At 41.0% G+C, this 22,683-nt stretch overlaps 1 protein-coding gene across 1 annotated transcript in view; it reads right to left on the minus strand.

Annotated features, from left to right (window-relative positions):
• LOC114665328 (zinc finger protein 845-like) overlaps window positions 1-22,683 on the minus strand; it is a 118,298-nt gene that overhangs the window by 17,565 nt on the left and 78,050 nt on the right. The window contains exon 3 of the mRNA XM_051936213.1: window positions 9,379-10,537. Coding sequence (XP_051792173.1) covers window positions 9,379-10,537 — 1,159 coding nt within the window. The remainder of the gene's footprint in view (window positions 1-9,378; window positions 10,538-22,683) is intronic.

Below are 22,683 nucleotides of genomic sequence, written 5' to 3' on the forward strand. Positions count from 1 at the left end.
CGCCTCTTTCGTGCACGAGCTCGCGCCTCCAAGTCAAGACACTGCTCTCGAGGTCGCGCTTCGAGTTCAGTCAGACCGATCCGTCTTTGCTCATCTCAGAATGACAGCGCGCTTAACAAGAGCTATTTGTTAAATCAGGTAGACCGACTTGGATCGTGCTGGAAGCATTTGCGTCCACTCCTCCTGCCTGGCATAAATCTCTGGCATGAACTATCTGCTTCAGGCTCTGCCACAGCATCTCAATTGGATTTTTTCGAGCCTCGATTTTACTTCCTGAGCCATTTTTTGGTAGATTTGCTTGAATGCCTTAGATCATCGTCATGTTGGAAGACCTGCTTTTGCCCCAGTTTTACCTTCTGGACTGATGGCATGATGTTCTGTTGAAGAATCCCCGGGTATGATGTGAAGACCCCTCTTGTGCAAGTACAGATTTACCAAAAAAGCGTTATTTAATCAGAGCTCGTTTATCTCATCTGTCAAAACAAATAGGGACTTAGGAAGCCACAGGCCAAGTCCAAGTACTGTACTTAGATGATGAGCACAAGGAACAGATGGGATCAGGGTGTCAAGTCATATCTGCTGGCTTGTTTGGAGTTTCATTATTGATAGAAAACTGGTTAAAGAAATACAATGGACAGGACTCACCTTATTAACCTTCCTCTTGTGTTAGCTTTCTGTTATCATCTCTTATGTTAACGGGTCAGTTTTGACCCGTGTATTAAATCAGCTATAAAATACACTAAAAACAATAAGCTATCATCCAATTTGTTTCTCATCTCTTGGTTACCTTGTTAGGCTTCCTTATCCATGAAAATGTTGGTTTTAATACTTTTGGTGTGGGCCTCTGGGCCTTTTTTTGTCAGTATACCCCTTGATTTCAATTTTAAAAAATGGTAAAATGAACCTCAAGAGAATCAAATTAATAAATAAAAGGTTCTTGTGTTACCTGACTAATACTGAGGGGTATAGAACACATCTCTTAAATAAATTTGTTTTATTTATTTTTTCATTTTAATATTAATAACTAAAGTGACATCTATGGTGTTACGGGTCAATTTCGACCCATAGATATTTACATCAAGAAAAGGCAAAAAAATATTTTTTTCAGCAATAGAACTTTAATATAAACTGAAAAAAATGAAAAGCAGAACAGGTCATGACACAAAATATATATTTGCATGGTCAAATAAACAAAAACCAATCAAGAAAATCAAACAAATAGAAATCAATTACAAGTTCCAAAACTAATACAAAGCTAAATCAGAGTAAAAACCTCTGTGTACAAGAACATGCTTGTGTATGTGTGTGTTTAGAGGCCTGTTTTTGAGTGTTCTTTGCAGAGATATTTCTTGCAGTTGAAACACAATACATTTGTCTTTCTGTCCTTACTGCTTGGGCAGACCTGACACCTCTTTCTTTTCGAATCAGGCGGCCTGACTGGGGTTGTTGCTGTTTCGGTTGGTGTTGAGGCAGGGCTGGCTGAGGAGGATGCTGATTCAGATTCTCTCTGTGTTGCTGATGGTGAGGATGGAGTGCTGGGTGAGCTCTGCAGCTGTCTGGGTCTCGGGGCACCCGTTCCCTTCGCCTAATGTGTGGCTTGACAAGGGAATTTCCCAACTCCTCAAGAAACAGTCTCCGCTTGTTTTTTTTGGTTGAGTTCCACCCTTGGTGGATGTGGCTCCACAACACAAATGCATTATATGCAGACACATCAAGGATGTTGTAAAACACAACCATTGGCCATCTTCTGGTCATTCACTGGCATGTGTATGTGGCTGTCAGCTTGTCCAGGTTGTCCACTCCTGCTTTGTTTTTGTTATAGTCGTGGATAATTGTCGGCTTTTTGTCACTTCCTGATGATACAGCTGCGTCTTTGTGAAGAGTAGACATGAGTATCACATTCCGGTTTCTTTTTGGACAATATGAGACAACAGTGGTGGTGTCTGTAAAAGCAAACTTTGAGGAAAGTGGAGCCCTGCCCTTCACCTGCAAGATTTCAGCAGGCAACTCAGGTTTATTTTTCTTCACTGTTCCCACCATGGTAAGTTTCCTCTTGAGAAGTTCTTGTCCGAGGTCATAACTGGTAAAAAAATTGCCACAAGTGATATTGTGACCCTGCAGTCCAGTGGTCATATCGAGGACCACACGTTTTCTTTGGTTTTCCTCAGGGATCAGTGGCCTCATTGCAGGATCTGTACACTCCAGCAAGAAGAAGAACACCAATGAAAGCATCCAGGTATTCCTCATCAATGTCTTTCCACATGTTGCCATGGACTTTTTTTCCTTCAAGGTTCGTTATAGTAATGATGATTCTTTTTAGTGACAATGGAATAAATAGCTCAAAACATGTTTTGATGTCACTGACTCTGGTCAGAGCAAACCTTGTGATTCCAGGGGTCATTTTGATGACATTTGCAGCAGCTGCCCTGCCATGTACATCATGAGGTACTGAGCTCCAAAAGATCTTACCATTTTTGGACTTGAATCTTTCAGCAGGAGCAGCTTCAGCACCAGTGACCTCCTCATCCGACTCATCAGATGTGTCTGTGTCTTCTGGATGATACTCCACATTGTCTTCCTCCTCAGAAACCTGCTCATCTGAATCGCTGTACTGCTCTGTGTCCTCTCCTTCATTTTCATATGATCCAGAACTTGGCTCACTGTAAATCTTCTTCACATTTTTGCATGCTGCAAATTGTAAATGTGCACTCTGCAAGTCAAATGGCCACTCAAATGAGTGAATTCACCTCACATGTCTGGACTGCCCGTCTTTGTGCAGGTCTACTGGAAAGCCACGCAAAATGAGAAAGGTCACATGATTAGGAGAGGAGCTGGTGGTCAGTGTGTCAGCTGACAGTGCACTTAGGATTTCAGTTTTGGCTCGAATTATTGCTTTATCATCGTATTATCATAACTGGGTCGAAACCGACCCTAACAACACAAAGGTCAAAATTTCAACCAGAGCATTTTATAATTTAGTAAAAATATATTTTTTTGCTTTATTTTTTTGAAATAGAGGTTCCTGACAAAGTCAAAAAGCCCTGATGCAATAAACAAATTTACGTGATTCTTGTATGCATTTAAAATTTAAAACGGGTCGGTGCAGACCCTAACACAAGAGGAAGGTTTTAATGTGTAAGCAGGAGTTCATGTCAGGAAGTTGTAATAAAGTTAATTGATGGATTTTTTTAAGGGGGGAGAAATTTGGTGGGTGGAGTAGAGCAAAAAAAAGAGAGAAGTGTTCTTGGGTAGCTCAGTGCTGTATCTCCACTGTTGTATTATAAAAGAAATAAAATATATTTGGCAAATAGTCCACAAACTGGGGTGACCATCTCTGAGTGCCTTTCCACACATCGAAGACTCAACTTCTGGTAAGGAGAGTAGTGGACTCTCAACACCCACTCTTACAAATGCAATAAATATACACAAGCAGTATAACCATCATCCATCCAGTATGCAAACCCTCTTATTCAAGACCAGGGTTGTTGAAAGGCTGCAGCAAGGATCAGGTGAAAGGCAGGTTTGAGACCTGGACAGGACACCACTTCATCACAGGGTGAATGAACACACATACACACACACACACATACATCAGGGGCCTATTTTTCAATGCCAATCCGCCCAACCTGCAGGTCTTTTGGGCTGTTGAAGGAAACTGGAGCACCAGAAGAAACCAACGCCGACATCATGAGAACATACAGACTACACACAGGGAGTATGCCAGAGATGTAATCTGGTCTACTTGTTGAAAAGAAGCAGCACCACCATGTCACCCTGTAACACACCCACTGTAAGACCAGAACTGAAGTAAAAAGTGACATTACTGTTTAAATATTAAGTGCTAGAAATTCTTAACAGATTCTTCACATATTCTTACAGATATGTGTAATGTTAATAAAATTCACTGATTGTCTGTTTTTATGTTATTCTGCTTCCATGCTTTGTGGTGTCTCCTTGAAGGAAGGTCTTGAAAGGTTTGCTGTCCAGGATGACAATAATTTCATTTGGATAGCTGAAGGTATGCAGATCTTGAAGTTTTAGCAAATCACCGTCAATGATCTTCTCTGCTTGGCAAATAATATGTTACAGTGTGGCCTGGTCCTTGTCCTTGATTGATCCAAACCAACCAGTTGTGGAGGACATCAGGATGAACTCAATGAGTGCCTTGAAGAACTGGACTAACAATGGCTTGAGATTTTTTGTTGAACATTCTTAACAATAGAATTGATGTTATTTTCTCATCTTAGATTCAATGAAATTATAATTCTCAGGAACCTTAAGGACTTGACAGTAATAATAATTCTTTGTATTTATATAGCGCTTTTCTCACTACTCAAAGCGCTCAGCAATTGCAGGTTTAGGGCCTTACTCAGGGGCCCAGAGCAGAGTCCCTATTGGCATTTACGGGATTCGAACTGGCAACCTTCCATTTGTCAGTGCAGATCTCTAGCCTCAGAGCCACCACTCCATAGATGCTGAAGGAAGGGTTGATTGGAGATTTCTTCTGAAGTCTATGACCATTTCAACATTCCTCTCCATATAATTGTAACTACACCAGGAAACCCACTGCTTGACTAGACTCCCATAAGTGGACTCCGCACCAGCGTGAATGAGGTACAAATCATCAAGTTGGGACAGAATGTAAAATACAATAAAATAGAAAGCAGGGACTTGTAAATAATTAGATGACAACAATCCGAAAGACAAGGTATGTCAAGTTTGCTTTGGTAAATATCCACTCATCATTCAAGAAAATCAGGACATGAGGGTTTTATTTTATCACCTTTTCTTTTAAAAACATTCAGTAAATGTTTGGGAACATAAATATTTGAATTATTGTAATGTGAAAAGTTGGATTTTCTTTCTCAGTATTGCTTGATTTACAGTAGGACTTCAGTTGCGCATATCTATTGGCATATTCTGCTCTTCATAATACGCCACTAATCTTCAATGGCAGACTGCAGGCCAGTCCAACAGCAGATCAAATATCTTAACAGTATAGTTAGAATAGATCAGATTGTTAAAGCCACCATGTGCACATAATATCTCAGACCCCCGTTCATGGCTTTTGTTGAATTAAGCTGGTGAGAGTCAGTGGCTGTGTACTATGAACTGGAGATGATCCCATGCTGGCCTGGTCTTAGTACAGCATGTATTTACTAAAAGAGGACTAAAACTGAGGATTAGGGTCATTGCAGTGTGCCTGAGAACTAGCAATGGATTAACACTTAAAGACTAAGTGTAGCTGCGGTGGGCTTCTGGGAGGAGGTCAAGTGGAAAAGTTACATACTGACTGAGACGACCTTGTGATCAGGATCAACGGTCTCAGTATGACTAGTGACGGTAGAAAATTAATTCTGCATCCGACTGGCTGTTCCATCCATCCATTTTCCAACCCGCTGAATCCGAACACAGGGTCACGGGGGTCTGCTGGAGCCAATCCCAGCCAACACAGGGCACAAGGCAGGAACCAGTCCCGGGCAGGGTGCCAACCCACCGCAGCGACTGACTGTTACAGACACTAATATCCAATTTAAAATATCAACCCTGTTTTATACTTATGTTTGAATTCAAGTTTTGTATGATACTGAATCAAATGTATTTAACTCCATGCCTTAGTAAAAGACAAGTGATGCATGGAAATATTTATTGTTATAAAAAAAAAAAACAGACACACACAGAGCAACATACATTTAGCTAATGTTAATTTTCAGTAAATCAACACAAAGTTGGTTCAGGGAGTGCACATTGAGAGATGCTGCGGCCAGTTTCCTCCGTGCTGTGTGTTCCTTTGGTATGCTGGGAGGTTATCTTTGTGATTATTCTCTAGCTCTCACGCTGTGTTATATACTGTGATGTTTGCATTGAGCTGAAAAATTTGTGAATATTGCCCCGCCATGGACTAGGTGTTCAGTACACTCTGATGAATGTTACATTAATTCTGTTATTAGAAAAGGATGGGCACATAATGAATGGCAAGTAACAACTTCTCTATATTACCTATATAATAATTCTTTGCATTTATATAGCACTTTCTCACTACTCAAAGTGCTCAGCAATTGCAGGTTAAGGGCCTTGCTCAAGGGCCCAACAGAGCAGAGTCTCTATTGGCATTTACGGGATTCGAACCAGCAACCTTCTGATTGCCAGTGCAGATCCCTAACCTCAGAGCCACCACTCCACCTTATATACCACTCTATATAAATTGAGGGACAGCCAGTGGCGGCTCATAGCTAAAATTAGTGGGGGTGCTGCTCCAGAAAATTTTTATCCTTTGTTTTAAAATTGTGTAAAAGGAAACAAACGTATAAAAAGAAAATTTATTCAGAAACTTGACTTAATCCTAAAAGAACAAAATCAAACATTTTTTACTTATTATAACCTAAATTGTGACCGTTCAAGCTTGATCTATTCATTTAAAAATGAAATCCATTCTTCTTGTGTTAATTTGCGCGAAAAGATCAATAATTTGCTCCTTGATCTCTGGATGACAACTGAGGAAATTTTTCTCCATTGAAAGCAGGGGTTGGCACAGCGGGAGCGACAGTCGCTCTCCCTCCCTCGCAGCCGCGCGTGCAGCTTCCTATGTGCGCATGCGCACAACAGCCAAACACCACGCTGCTGGAACTGTGAAGCGCACAGTTCCATACAAAGATTTTTGTATCTTTTTCATAAACTGGGGGATGGCTACTGACATTAAGCTTAAGGATTATATATTGTACAAGTATAAAGAAAGAATTAAAGAAAAAAGGACTCATTATATTAAATGTTATCGATAATATCAGGGGGTGCTGCAGTTCCACAGTGCCTATATGCGAGCCGCCACTGGGGACAACTATATAATCAATAAGTATTGCATATGTGTGTTACATGGAAGAGCATGAAATTCCATTACAGAAACATGTTGGTGTGGTGCCGAATTCAGCCCTCATTTTGGCTTGGGGATGCACATGAGTGGTGGGATGATTTGGTAGGGAGACAAGCATTCAACACAACACTCACATTACTTTTTTCTTGCATAAATCAAAGCACTAGGGCAGTGGTCCTCAATCCCAGTCCTGGTGGGCCACAGTGGCGGCAGGTTTTTGTTGTAACCCGGTTGCTTAATTAGAAGGCAATTATTGCCAATAATTTATTTGCATGGCTTGTTAATGCTTTAACCGTGCTATGTCAGGTCATTCTCATATTTCTAAGGATATCATCTAAATGATTTGAAGGTTACAATGGAGGAGTAATTCTCAGTCCTTCACTTTTTTCTCTTCCCTTTCCTTCCAAGTATTTAATTAAACCCAATATTGCATGATAAATACACACAGGTGTAAATGGTAACAAGCGAATAGAGAACTGCTGCTGTCTTTTGTCATTTGCATGTTATTGCTAATTAGGAGCCATTAAAAACCAAGACTACAGCTGTTTAAGACTAAAATAAGCAATTAGCATTCAAATATCTTAACGAGCGAGACAACTAAAAGTGAAGCAGAAGTGTTACTTGAGCAATAAGTAATTCTTATTAAGCAGTTGGGTTGGAACAAAAACCAGCAGCCACTGCAGCTCTTCAGGACTGGGATTGAGGACCCCTGTTCTAGGGTGTGCACCCAGGTCACCCTAATGGTAGATCCACCTGTGACTTACACCGACACAATTATGCTTTTTGTCACCCTAAATTTCTATATACTTTCCATACATTTCACGGCCTTTTCAGACCCTTAAAGCAAAAAACGAAATAGCAGCACACAATTCGATCAAATGTAGCTTAACAGTTCCAATTAATTCTGAATAAGTCTATATGAGGATGCATATTTTTTCCTTTGCTCTGTCCACTAGAATTTAAGAGGAATGTGTAGCTGCAAGTTGTCAATAGAGATAGGACGAGATGTGGCTCACCGCTATTAATGGGCAATCAGACAGCAGATGGACAAACTGAGGAGAAACATGAAGCTGCGCATTAGTTAAAATTGATATCCATCTTGTTTTGTGGTTCACTGCAGCAACACGTAGATTTCAGGATCATCTCCTTTTAGTACGGCACTGCAGAGTCTGATCTTGATCTGTAGCTAGTACGGCACTCTCTCAGGTACACTGTAACAGCACTGACAGATTTAAGGAAATTTTACACTTATACAAAAGAGTAAAAGTCAATTGAGCATCTTTATAGAGTGTGTTTGGGCACCAGCACATGTTGGAGTAAGAGGAATTAGTGAATAAGCTGGCAATAGAAAAATAAGAAGCTATGGATGGGCAGAGGTGAAATCAGTCCATCCATCCATCTTCTTAAACCTCTTCTTATCCCAAGCAGCCATCAGGCACAGGCAGAAACATCACCTGGACAGGCACCAGTCCATCATAGGAAAGAAGTGAAATCAAGGTTGTGACAGACGGATGGCAGCTTAACCCGGCCGAGATGCCCCTGAAATGGAAAGATGGGGGAAGGCAGCTACTTGCCAACAGTTCTTCCCTCCAAACGCTGGAGTGGAACGGTGCCCCAGATTCCCGCGGGGCATCCTGGGACTTGTAGTTTGGTTTCTCAGCCCTGTTGGGTGCTGTGGGTGTTGCCATGGAAAGCTGTTGAATGACCTGGGGACTCATCCTTTCCCTATAGCCTAGAAGTACGAGGTAATCACAAGGATGGAAGCCCCAAAGTACTCCCAGGGCTGGAGAAAAAGCCAGTTCTTTATTAGACCTGGATGTGCTAGCCAGTCACGTGGGCGGATGGACAGAAGCACTTCCAGGTCAGGTACTATTTAAAAGACTGATGGGAACTCAACAAGCGAGCCGGAGTTGGGACATAGAAGACAGAGCTTGCTGGGAGGTGTGAAGGAGAGAGTTGCATTGATTTATTGGTTATTTGATTGTGTTATGGTGCATGTGGTGCTTAGGAAGAAGAAAACTATTAAAATACTTCGAAGTGCTTTTATGCTGTGTCCTGTGTATCTGTCTGTTGGGTTTAAGGGGCAACAGCGACCCCTAGCATTCTTACAAGGTGAATAAAGGATATTATGAAATTAAAAGCAGCATATAAAAAAACTTAGCAAGTCACATTTAATAAAAAAAAACACTATACTCCTCCATGGCATATACAGAATTGACTGGTGTGCTGCGGATAACCTGTATAATGCAGCTAACTTTATTAAAAAAATAAATGTGTGTGAAACAAACTTTAGTATCACAGCAGATAGGACACTTGTTAAAAATTATACCTCACATTTTATCCTGGGAGACCATCCATGAATTACTATTTTTATATTCCTTTCATTCAAAGAGAACAGCTTCAACCTGATGAGATCTGATATGGATTTTACACAACAAAGCCCATCATGGGTTGTTACTCCTCAGGACACAAGACATTAGAGGAATGCTTTTCCATTCCTTTCAATTTAATCCTTCATTTTACTTGACTTCACTGCAGCATGAATCCTTGTGTGTTTCTTAAGGGAACCTTTTTCTGCGAACTGCTTGCCACATTCAGAACAGCTGTACGGCTTCTCTCCAGTGTGAAGTCTTCTGTGGGAGTGAAAATTGCTGTTGCTGGAGAATTGCTTTCCACATTCAGGACAGGAATACGGTTTCTCTCCAGTATGAACTCTTTTGTGACACTTCAGACTCATTAATTGTGAAAATCGTTTCCCGCATTCAGAACAGCCATATGGCTTCTCTCCAGTGTGAACTCGAGAGTGTGTTTTGAGGTGGCTCTTGCAAAGGAATCTTCTCCCACATTCAGAGCAGCAATAAGGGTTCTCTCCTCTATGATTTCTTATGTGGATCTGAAGAAACCTCATGTATGAAAATTGTTTTCCACATTCAGGACAGGAATAGGGTTTCTCTCCAGTGTGATCTCTGGAATGGTTATCAAGACTGCGTCTATCGGAAAAGCTCTTGCCACACTCAGAACAGCAATAAGGCTTCTCCCCAGTATGAGTTCTTGTGTGGGCCTGAAGTGTGCTCTTTTGTGAGAATCTTCTGCCACATTCAGAACAGCCAAAAGGCTTCTCTCCAGTGTGGACTCTTGCATGGATCTGAAGATAACTCTTGGTAGAAAATTGCTTTGCACACTCAGAACAGGAATATGGTTTCTCTCCCGTGTGAATTCTAGCATGGTTCTCTAGAACTCTCCTTTCTAGGAAGCGTTTTCCACATTCAGAACAGCCGTAGTCCTTTCCAGTATGGATTCTTTTATGGATATACAGATAGCGCCTCTGTGAAAACTGCATCCCACATTCAGAACAGCAATGTGGCTTTAGATTTACATGGTGTGATGGATTGCCTTTGTATGTAGATTTTGTTTTAAAACATTTTGTTGACTCTTGGTGGACATACAAAGCTCCAGAATTTGCATTGCTCACCTGTTGTAGAATGTTACTTACATCTATCCTTGTTAGCTTCACAACAGGCAGAGAATTCAACTGCAAAGAGATCTTTGATAAAATCTCTGGTCCAGATGTTGATTTCTTCTTTTTTATACACAGTTTGTATTTCAGGCAGTCTTGAAGTAAAGTCTTAATAGGTAAAGATGGGGAAAAGCTGGTGCTCTCCTGGATGCCTGGGGAGAGATAAACCATGAAAAGCAGAGTTGTGAGTAACCGTTTGAAGCCGATTGAAACACCTGACAAGTGGCAGCCATTTAGTGCAAACTGGCTCAATCCAGTTTTAATAAAGCCAACACACACTGTGACAAGGTGCAAAATGTGACAGAATTGGGTTGGGAGTAGGTAATCTTCAATCAAAGCCTGAAGGCGAGGTCGATAGGAGTAACAAGGGTGCAATGCTTTTTAAGAGCAGCAGCAGCAGGGTTTTTGGGCAATCAGTCTTTGGAGAGTGAAGGCAGTTCAAGTCAGAGAAATATAAAGAATTGAGAAGGTTGAGATCATAGTGATCGAGGACCACAACCTACCCATAAGTCATTGTGAACGTGCTGTGTTGTGCCAGCTTCTATCCATTGTGGCTACCTCATAGTTTGCAAATTGCCTTTACTTTTTGATTTACCGTCTTATCAAAAAAAAAATTGTTAGTAATAATTTAGCTGTATAACTCCTTTACACTGTTTCCTGAATTGCTAAATTAAAATTGGCATATTGAGCAATTTGCAAACTTCAGAAAAAATGTATTGTTAATTCTTCAATAACTCAAGTACAACATCAAAACAGCACATGTTAAAAATAATGTATTTCTCTCACCTTACTAACCCTCATCACTAAGCACTGGTCAGGGAGCCCCCCCATGATGTTTCTGATGCCTATATATGTTTCTGTTTTGCTATCAAAACAGGGTCTCCAGCACACTACTTTGCCCAGGAGCTTATGATGCTGTTAAGACAACCCTCCCTAGTGATTACTCCGGAAAGCTATTTCCCAGTTTTGAATAGTAATTACCATTTTCTGAACAATGTGCTAGATTTCCACTTTTCTTTTGCTTGTTCACTTTCAGTTTCAACTTACCACTAGTCTGATTTGTAGATGATGGCCTTGGTAGTCTTTTCTTAGTTTTCTTTGCATCAGCACGAACATCACACTTCACACTGACAGAATGCTCCTGGACAGCAGAGGCTCCACTGTGAGGGCAGAGTAGTCCTGTTACACTTCCATCTTGAGCCCCAAACTGATAGATGGACTCTGACTGAAGATCTTCTTTCTTGACTCTGTCTATTAGTTTATCCTCCTGTATATCACTGATGATAGGCTTTTCCTCAGGCTTGTCCTTAATGCTCACTGTGTCCTGTTTAGAATCCTCCTCTTTAGGCCCAGATTGACAGACGGACTCTGACTGAAGGTCTTCTTTCTTGACTTGGTCTATTACTTGATCTTCCTGTATATCATGGATGACAGACTTCTCCTCAGGCTCATTCTTAATGCCCACTTTGTCCTGTTTAGAATCCTCCTCTTTAGCCTCAGATTGACAGATGAGCTCCGACTGAAGGCCTTCATACTCGATTCTGTCTATTAGTTTATCCTCTTGTATATCATGGATGACAGACTTCTCCTCAGGCTCATTCTTAATGCTTACTGTGTCCTGTTTAGAATCTTCCTCTTTAGCCCCAGATTGACAGATGAGCTCCGACTGAAGGCCTTCATACTTGATTCTGTCTATTAGTTTATCCTCTAGTATATCACTGATGACAGGCTTCTCCTCAGACTCGTCTTTAATGCCCACTATGTCCTGTTTAGAATCCTCCTCTTTAATGTTCAGACTCTCCTGTTTGTGGTGCAGTTCCCATTCACAGTCCTCTTCCTTAATATTCACAGTCCTTTTCTCCATGGCATTCATTCCCATCTGGCATGTCTCCATTGTTGTAGCCATTGAAGAGTTACAGGAAAATGAAGCTTCTTTCTGTCTGTGAAAAGAACATGATTTAGTTTAGCTAGCAATACTCTTAAAATAGTCTTAATAAAAACAAAAACCACACATGAACACATTTCATTTATCCAGGTAGCTTAAGAAGGACACTTCCAGATAATACATAGATATTTTTCATTCAGATGACAAAGTTTTGCCTTACATTTACCTGCAAATTACTACACAGAACAGAAATGAATACGTCTGCTACAGATTATGTCTCTCTTTCGTGAGTTTGGTGAAGCCAAAATGTACGCAGTATAAATGTCATATGCTCCAATATGGAGTTACTTTATTTAATTTCTTTGCTTTCCTTTCACTTACAACTGTATGCATTTCAGCAAATGGTGAATGTGTTTTTAAGGGTTTCAGAATAAATAGATTAATAATATAGAAGTGCCACTGTGTAGTGTATGTATTCAGTGTAATTGTGTCATTACAGAATGTTTGCCCCTCAACATACAGTGGATGCTCTTCAGTATGCAGCACACTTGTTTCACTCTTGAGTGTGTGCACAGTTAAGAGTGAATGATATCCCAAAAGGCACCTTACACTTCTTTACGGAAAAAATCCTCTCTAGATTTTACCAGGTTATGGAGGCGGAGAGCTCCCGAGCTAGAGATGTTTTTGGTGCTCTACGTACATGAAATATTATGAGTGCTCTACACGTCAATTTCAAGTTCTCAGAGATGCCCAGAGAAAAGGAAATGATGACTACAGAGCCTTAGCTGTAAAATGAAGGGCAAAAATCTGAAATTATGAGAAACATAGTATGCCAAGAATCAAAGTAGCCTCCAAGTTTATATCTTTAACTAGCCATTGGTGCACAGATGACAAGTAACCATCAAAAACCAAGGTGTGAAAAGTCAACCAGAGAAGATCAGTTCAAATGCCCACAAAACAGCAATATCAAATACCGCAAAAGCCATTAACACAGACAACCGCTTATTTCAAAACTGGACTTTCCTGCATTTCTTAGCAGCAAAGTTCTTGATCAGATCACTAAAATCCCATTTCTCAATTGACATCAGAGCCAAACAATTCAGTCTTTCTTGTTCCATTATGGGTTTGAGCCAACTCTTCACTAGACTAAGCTTGGAGAACAACTGTTCACCACTTACATGTGTGACAAGACAATGCCATGTAAAGCCTGAAAGCAACACTCTACATTTGGAAAAAATGCCCTGTGTTTTTTTTTTCTTGGAGCAGATGAAATGCTTATGAATTTTCTGAACTGAACAATTTGCTAACCACTGTCCCACCATGCCTCAAACAAAAAATGTAGACAGAACAATAACCACAAACAACCACAAACTAGCAATCAATGAAAATCTCTCCCTGCTTTTCCAGAGCTCCCATCACTACTATAAAGGCCATGACACACTAGATGACTTTTCCAGTGATTTACAGTTGTAGCCTTCATTTACATAATCTGAGTGAGTCGGAGGCAGTTGGCATTGAGCTCCCATGAAACATCAGCTCAAACTCAAGCCCCAAATGTGGCCAGGCTGGAGCGGCGAATGGAGTGAGGCAACAATGCAATGTCCTCTAGCAGCACTTTGTTTGTTATTTTGTAATGTTTGGGGTGGGGGAGTTATGTGACGTTGTCATCTTTACAAAGAGTGAACCCCAGCTATTAAATACACACTCAGTGCTGTATATATACCCCTTACCCCAACTCCACCTCTCACTTTTGGGACGGACAGACACACAAACACACTTCGGTAGGTAGGCAGGTAGAAAATGAAGACTATAATCACCAAGCTGGTGAAAATGGTAAACAGAGGACTGGATTTGCAAACATTTAATGCGACTTTCAATATCAGCCCATTTGAAAGATGATTACACCTAGAACTAAAACTTTAGCAATGTATTCAGAGTTTATTGTTGTAGTCCATTTGCCATGTTGATTGTTTAATTTGACTTTGCTACAGCTGTGTATTATTATTATTGGTGTTGTTGCAGGATTATTATTATTATTGTTTGTAACCTCTGATCTCCAAACACCCCACCCATGGTCACTTCTCCACCCTGACGACATATTCCTTGCAGATCAAGACCGTGAAGATCTGGAGCAGCAGTGGAAGACTTGTTTGGATGCCAATGGTTTGCGGTTGAACATCAATAAGACGGAGTACATAGAATTTGGTCCATAGACCAACGGAACCATCAGTATTGGTGGCGAAGACCTGAAAAAGTTCGCTGACTTCAAGTATCTCGGCTCAGTCATCAGCAGCGACGGCAACCTGCTCCCTGACATCTGTGTAAGGATCAATGCTGCATGGTTGAAATGGCGACAGGTCACCAGAGTCATCTACGACCCCGCATGCCAGACAGTGGTGCGCCAAGTTGCCCTCTATGACTTAGAGTGCTGGACAGCTACTGCAAAGCATGAAGGGGCCCTTAGTGTGATTGAAACATGGATGCTGATGTAGTGCCTTGGTTTGACGAGATTGGACCATGTCATGAACACTGACATCCAGAAAAGGATGGCAGTTGCACCAATCATGGAAAAAGATGTGCGAGGCAAGGCTACGATGGTATGGGCATGTCGCCCATGGTGAAGAGAACTCAGTGACCAGAATGGCACTGCACCTGAGCCCCCAAGGCAGATGCCCGCGAGGGAAACCAAAAAAAAAAAGAAAAAAAAGAGCACTGGTTTTGCCCAGGAGGATGCCCTGGATCACACCAATTGGAGGATACATTGCAGACAAGCAGACCCTGCGATTGCATGGGACTAATGCTAGGAAGAAGAAAGTAACTTATACTTTTTTGCCCCATCATCCCAATGTCTACAGGATAGTTGCTTATGTACTGACAAAGTTTAAGATCCAGACTGGTGTCCAGTCATATTTATTACACTGCACGAATTTCTGGTTATGGTTAAAAATTTCCTTCTGTTAGGATGTTTTGTAAAGAAAAAACAGTTATTTACTACAGAGTTATACCGTAGACCTAAAAATATTGTCATCCTATTTATTACAGTAAAATTTTGACAATCCAGCTGCCAGTTTGTTTTTATCGAAAAAATAATATTTTTTTATACCTAGAAATACTGTCACCTTTTTATGGTAAAATTCTGGCAACCCAGCTGCCAGTACTTTACCGTAAATTTTACATTATTATATTATTATTATTACAGAGAGAGGACCCCAGTCTAATGAAGGGCACTCTCATCCACACCCACAGGGCTAAATTAGAATTACCAAACAAACTAACCGTCACCTATCTTTGGGATGTGGGCACATAAAGAAGCACCAGGAGAACATGCAAAATCCGGGGGCAACGTAAGCTACTACTTTAATTGACATTCAACTACTGGTTCTTATTTGAAATCTCACTCCTTTTCTGCGGTTGAAGCAAAACATATCGGGATTAGCGCGTAATAATAAACTGAAGGGAAACACAGCAGGGACCATCTCCCTAAATAACTTGGCATGCACTTCTTAAATAACGTCTTTGGTTTTGCTTACATAAAAAGTCAGATGGCTACATTTTGTAAAATAAACTTTCATTTACAATGTCACTTAGGTTAGATATGCCTGTCATGTTCTGTTTCTTGACCTTAGTTGATTTTCACCATGACCCCACACTTACCCTGAATGAACAAAGAATCACAGAAATCTTTAAAGAGCCAATCTTCAGCGAGTATACACGAACAATCAGTTTCTGCGAGCTTGAATGATCCTGTTAACCAAAGCGGCTGATGACCGAAAGCATATAAACCGTAAAATGAAGATCAAAAGGTAGCGGCCGCGTGCATGTAGGCACTCGGAAGTAGAATTATAACCGGGGGAAAGTAAAGCGAAGTGAGCGGAGAAAATGACACGTGGGCTCGCATGAGTACGCCGGCGACAAAGAGGAATATGCTGCACGGCTCCAATCGGTATCTTTACTTTTGGGAGAGTAAAAATGCCGAATTCCTATAACTCCATTGGGTAAAGCGATTTACTTTTACAAGTTACTCGATCTGGAAAGGATCAGAGTTCTTATTCGTGGTGTCACAAGTTTTCATTCAAATTCTCTTCGCGAGTTCGCTGTCGCTTTTAAGTAACAGAAACATCGATTAAATGATCCCTGCTTTTCTCACAAATAGAGGGATTATATAATAAAGTCACGAGACTCGCATTACTCCAAATAAAACACGGTCGCCCAAAACCACCTGGATCATTATTGTTTTTAACTTGAAATGCTAAATGAGTATGTCAGCGTTGTGCCGCAGTAATAAAATCATCTGGAAGTAAACCCCTTAGAAAGACATTCAAGTGAATTTTCTCCCTTACTTTCATTCTTTTTCTCCAACGCATCAGTTACTGCACACGGCGGTGACACAGCCCGGCACACAACATTAGCAAACTTTACTTATTAAACATTCATACCTGTACGAACCGCGCCACAGCGACTTCAACTTTCCAAAACGGGAGAGGTCCACTTCTGACTGTCCGATTAACTTCGAGGCTTGTTAAAAACATCCTCCTCCCGACAGAGGTGTACTTATGTAAGTCTGGGTCACAAGGCGTGTCACTTAGCTACAACCGAGACTTCGCGCTCTTCCCGCTTTTGATTTGGCGCATGCTCCTTGTCGAGTAGGCAACCTACCCGCCCATTTCGTGCCCGCGCTCGACCGCTTTGTCCTCACTTGAGCGCGCAAGCCTCACTCGCACCTTTTCTTCTTTGTTCTGCTTTGCGCGCTTATCGAGAGCCATTTATACAATCAGACGATTCGTGTGATTAGGCGAGTCCGATTTTTAAGACGTTAGGGCTTGCTTAAAAGATTTTTAAAATTTATTTATACATATGCTGAATAAGCGCTTTGAGTATGAAAAAGGCGCTATATAAATAAAAGGTTGCTGATTTTTTGTTTTTAAAGCACTTTGAGCTACTTGTAGAGTATGCAAATTTGCTATAGAAATACATGTTTTAGTTCAGCTGGGGGTTTCAGGAACTCCCCTGGATGTCCTTCAGAAAGACACTTTGCATAACTAATGTGGTGTTGGAGGAAACTCCAGTCTAGAGAGCTAGTGAGTTATGGTCAGTTAAAAGTGCTCGGCAAGTGCTCAAAACTGTCCACCAGGACCGACAGAATTACCAAAGTCTGGCACCTTGTTGAGCTATATGTCATCTCTGATACTTGACACCCTCAACAGGACTGAAGACCCCCAGTGTAACCAAACTAAAACAGAAAAGAGGGGGAAAAAAACCTGACAGATATGTATCAGTCTCTTCAGGTGTGTCACCATCCCAGTGCTCAGGTAGGTGACTTCCATGGTGTAATCAGATAATACGTTTATTCTGTTAAGTACATTAGCGGGCTGGACTTAAAAGTCCCAAGCATGAAAAATCTGGGAATAAATAGAATAAAAGACGAAACTAAGCCGGATACGATAAATTGTCAAACAACAGTTTTAAATTTATAGACACGAGACTGGTTGTCCAGAATAAAGTGAAACGGCACCCGGGTGGACATCACAGATTAATCATCTGCCGTACGAATGTCCAAAACCTGCCTCAGAAGTAAATGCCGTGTTGGGGAACACTGTTATTAAATAAGTTACTTCGTTAGCCATTAGAAATAATAGTTTGTAAAGCTATGAAGAACTGCACGTTATTAAGAGCTGATGCATGCAGACATGTATTTACCTTGTCGTCTGATGAGTCACACATCCAGCGGATCTGACAGTCAGTTACTTAAACATGAACAGTGTACGTACGAGATATTTTCACGTACGTACGAGATACTTTCACGTACGTACGACATGTTTCACGTACGTACGAGATACTTTCACGTACGTACGACATGTTTCATGTACGTACGAAATACTTTCACGTACGTACGAGATGCTACCTGAAAGTGTGGGATAAAACCTCTTCAAAATCCCAGTGCTAAATCCAGCATCTCTCCTAAAAGTGACCTGTGTTCTTTACCCAAGACCAGCTCACTTTTCTCCATTTTATTGCATGGAGATTCATAGGCTGTCTTTTTAAACAACTGGTCAGTCAGGTTTCGATTTACTGAACCTAAGTGTGTGTGCTTTTTAATCACTGCTGTCCCCAGCACAGCTGTTAGGACCCTCACACCCCTGTGCATTCCTGGCTTGCTGCCAGAGCTTGTAAATCGTCCTGCTGCACCATCCCCCATCCTTTGTTCTTTGGCTTGTCCTGATTCATTCAAACCAAATCCTAAACTGGTGCACTTTCTTTCCAACTCGGCCATTCTTGCACTAGCACATTCAGACCTTTCATACACAAACACTTCAATTCCATTAATTTCCATTGTTCTTTGTTTTAATTCCACACTTTCTTTACTCATTATCTTTAAACCATTATCCATTTCATGCCCTCTAGTCAACAATTGCCATTCACAATCACCAGCTTCTCTGCCTTCTATCTGATTTCTTTGTCCTAAATCAAATTTCAGTGCAGCACTAGTTACCTTTCTTAACAGTGGTGAAATATCTATCGGTGTAGCATGTTCTTTAAGTACTGGATAGAACTCAGAATTATCTGGAGATTGTGTTGCAGTGGAGAATAATAATGGAAGAAAACATCCATGCTGTTTTCCCTTTATTTCATGCCTCTCCTTTTCCTTGCACTCACATTCACACTCTTTATCTGAGCACTCATCTGACTCAAGTAAGTCACCCACCCATGTTTTAGGGTTCCAGTCAGATCCCGTTACTATTGCCCTAACTTTCACCATGGGTGGTTTTCTCTCCTTGTTTCCCCTGCTTTCTGTGCTTTCCACTTCAGCAGTGGATGTTCTACATGCTAACACTTCATAATTTTCACACCAACTGTTACGTCTTTCAAAACTTTCACACATTCCATTTTCACTTTCTTTCTCATACTTATCTTCGTTATTACCAATAATACAAGGTAGTAAACCTCGTATAACAGCAGCTGTCTTATTTATACCTGATCTTTTTTTTCCTGCTTTTAATCATTCCAGCCCCCTTCCATTTTGTGGCATGCTCAGCTCAGCTTCTGCTTTCTCTATCTGCGCTACAGGTTTGCATTTCCTAGCTTTGGCCTACTTACCTCTGCCACTCCACTGGAAGATGGCTGACTTTAATATAAATTTAGGCATTTCTGAGTCTACAATTTTACTCTAATACAATTTGCCACGTTCGTTATGGGTTGGCCTACTTTTGCCCCTGTAAGCAAACATACACATACATACACAAAGATCCTAAACAAATAAGTGCCGTATGAATGATGCACGCATGTCCCATCACTCCCTAGCACTTTAACCACTTAAATGATGTATGAATGACGCATGTATTTCTCACCACTACCTAGCACTTTAATTAGGGACCCACTGCCACCAGCACTAACAAACATGCGGGTGTCCTTGTGACACACATGAAGTCTCTACACTTTGTTGGTTATATTCCATTCAGCAACCAAACAATGTTTACTTTCACCGCATTTGTACACTGGATGCCCTAAAATTCACATACATACATACACAAATACATCGAAACAGTAATTGCAAACAGGGTGCAAAACATGGTTACCCCAAAATCCTGCCCGACTACGCCAATTGTTTTGTCTTGGTAGAGTATTATATTGCTCTACTTTCCCCTATTGTATTATTAACATGTAGCCTTTGTCAGAATGCCTAATCTCACAGACTTACCACTGTTTATAAGGTATTATTGTATATAACTTATCCCCACCTTCCCTTCTATATCTATAACCTCAGGCAATTAGATGTAGTAAAAAAGACAAGCAGAAGTTAAGTTACACATAAAATAATGTATTACTGATAATATTCATAAATAATAACAAAATGCAAAGTATATTTGAATATTGGCAACCATACAACCTGATTAAATGGTGATATGTAGTTCAGGCGGCACACAGACTTGTAGTTACTTAAATGTCTCTAGTTAAGGCATCATTGGTGCTCAGCTGTCTGCCACATGTCTGTTCAAAATGGCTGCTGAGCTGTGCTGTTCATTGTGTTGTCTTCATCATCACAGGTTAGCAAGAGAGAGATACTTCTTCATCATATGTTGGTTGGTAAGAGAGAGAGTGTGAGGTTAAACAAGTAAATATATTGATTTTCTGTCCAACCCCTACAGCCAATAGGGCATCGTAGTACTTAAAGGCTTCTAAACCAAGCCAATTCCAAACAGCCATACTTCAGACCAATGGGGGAAATAAAACATCTTAACACCTACCCTCAAACCATATGTTAAAGTACACCTTAGCCTACTTGCGGGGGGGGGGGGGGGGGGGGGGGGATGTGGTAGAAATGACTTTAGCAAAGAAACACTCGGCAAACTGGTTTAAGACACATCCCCCAAATCCTGTCGTAAAATTCAAACAGACCCATTCCTAAGGGGGGGGGGGGGGGGGGGGGGGGGTAAACACTAAATTACATTGCTTTGTCTAAATTACAAATAAAGATATACAAAATATTCATCAAGTTATATGTAAAATCTCAAATCACAACACATATATAACAAATGCATGAACATTACTACACAGGCATATTATATAGTGTGGCCACCAGGGGTGCCCCAGACCCCCAAACACAATTGTAGGTAAAATAAAATGTATTTTAGCGTTCCTTACAGGTCGCAATCAGTCCAGTATAATTATAATACACAATTAGTCACCTTCGACCACCACTCCTCCATGAGTGCCATCTGCTGCCTCCCAAATCGGACCACCTGATACACAGGAGGAGGCTTCTTTTATGCCGGACCCAGGAGTAGTTCTGGTGCCACAGCACTGCTCCTGTTATTAGTATTTATTATTAACCCTCATCTTTTCTTGAGATCACATTTAATAGAGTGACGTTTGGGGTTCAGCAGGTGTGTAGGTTTAAAAATAAATAAATAAATACGCAGATAGATTGATAGATAGATAGATTAAAAACAAATCTTGTTATTTATCCTTAAATGTTTTCTTTGTTCTGACTTAAATAAAACCTAGTAGACGGAAAATAAAGGTTTAACCCTGTACTTTGCCATTATATAGGTAAGCACATTTGAGAAAGAAAAGGTGAAATCCTTGATCCTTGATTGAGCCGTTATTATTCCATCAAATATTTTTTTAATTTACTAATACTTTATAATATTTTGTGGAGCACAAAAGTAATGAGTTCACTACGAAGAAAGACGACATCACAATCCAATCTGTCACGTGCGTTGACTGTGGCTCAGCTGACTAAGGTGGTTGCTTTTCAAATTCTGCGCGTAGTGCAAACCAAAGTTTGATCCGAATTAAAGAGTCACTGAAATTAACTAAAAATAAAAAAGATCAAGAGTGAAATGTTTATAACCAATTTGAACTAAAGAAACTGTGGAAGGATCGCATAAGAGATCTGTTCGGGAATCATCCCCACTTAGAATCGCCATCAAAATGCGATGACTAATTGCGTAAGGCAGCTCACGTATTTACATTAATTCATCTTCTATTCATCGCCATTTGACGTCCATGAACCCCTCCATTGAATAAGGTGATAACAAACCCACTGTGGTAGATCAGGTTGAATTTGCTCTGCTGGACCAAACATTCAAAGGTGTCAATCCGGAGCTCATCAGAGAGGCTGAGAGACACGGCGCAGATCAGTCACCGGCACACCAACACTGTTCATGCTCCCATCTTCTATTAGGGAGCCCTTAAACCCAACACCGTCGATAGATATAACCAAGATGAGCTAGACAGTGAGGCAATAACACAGCAAGTGGATGGTACAAATGTGCAAAGTGCTTTTATTTAAAACAATCAAAACAAGTGTTCCAACAAAGTGCAGCAGTGCATTCACAATTCAATAAATAAATAATCCATTAAAAAACAAACGTGTGGAGGTTAAAAATACAAAAACACAATTCTTTAAAACCGAGGTTAAAATATTGTGCAGGAAGCAGTCTTTCTTAAAAACCAAATGACAAGCCAGGTGCTTCTTTTAAACTAGCGTCTCACCTGCTTCTCCTGTTAGGGCCCTGCAGCTGCGAGACGCTCTCTCTGCAGCTGACCTTCTTTTGCCTACTTCTGCTACTGTCAGTCCTTGGCTCCGGTCGGCTCTCCCTGACAGTGACTTGGGATTCCCCAATGACCAAAGCTCCCACGCTGGGGACACCACGTCCCAAGTCCTGACTCCCACTGCCTTCCGCGGCCTTAAGCGGAAGGGCCACTCATCTCCTGGTCACTTCTGCCCTTCAAACTAAACTCTACGGAGTGACCACTTCTACTACTTACCCGAGTGTCGGCCAAACACCCAGGGTGCCTGCTCAGCTGCCGCGAACCTGCTCACGCTCGCTCAGTGCTCGCTTGTTCGCTCGCTCGCTGCTTCCTCTTTCTTTCTTTCTTTCTTTCTTTCTTTCTTTTTTTCTTTCTTTC

The sequence above is a fragment of the Erpetoichthys calabaricus genome, chromosome 1 (assembly GCF_900747795.2).
Source record: "Erpetoichthys calabaricus chromosome 1, fErpCal1.3, whole genome shotgun sequence".
In the NCBI taxonomy this organism is placed as follows: domain Eukaryota; kingdom Metazoa; phylum Chordata; class Cladistia; order Polypteriformes; family Polypteridae; genus Erpetoichthys; species Erpetoichthys calabaricus.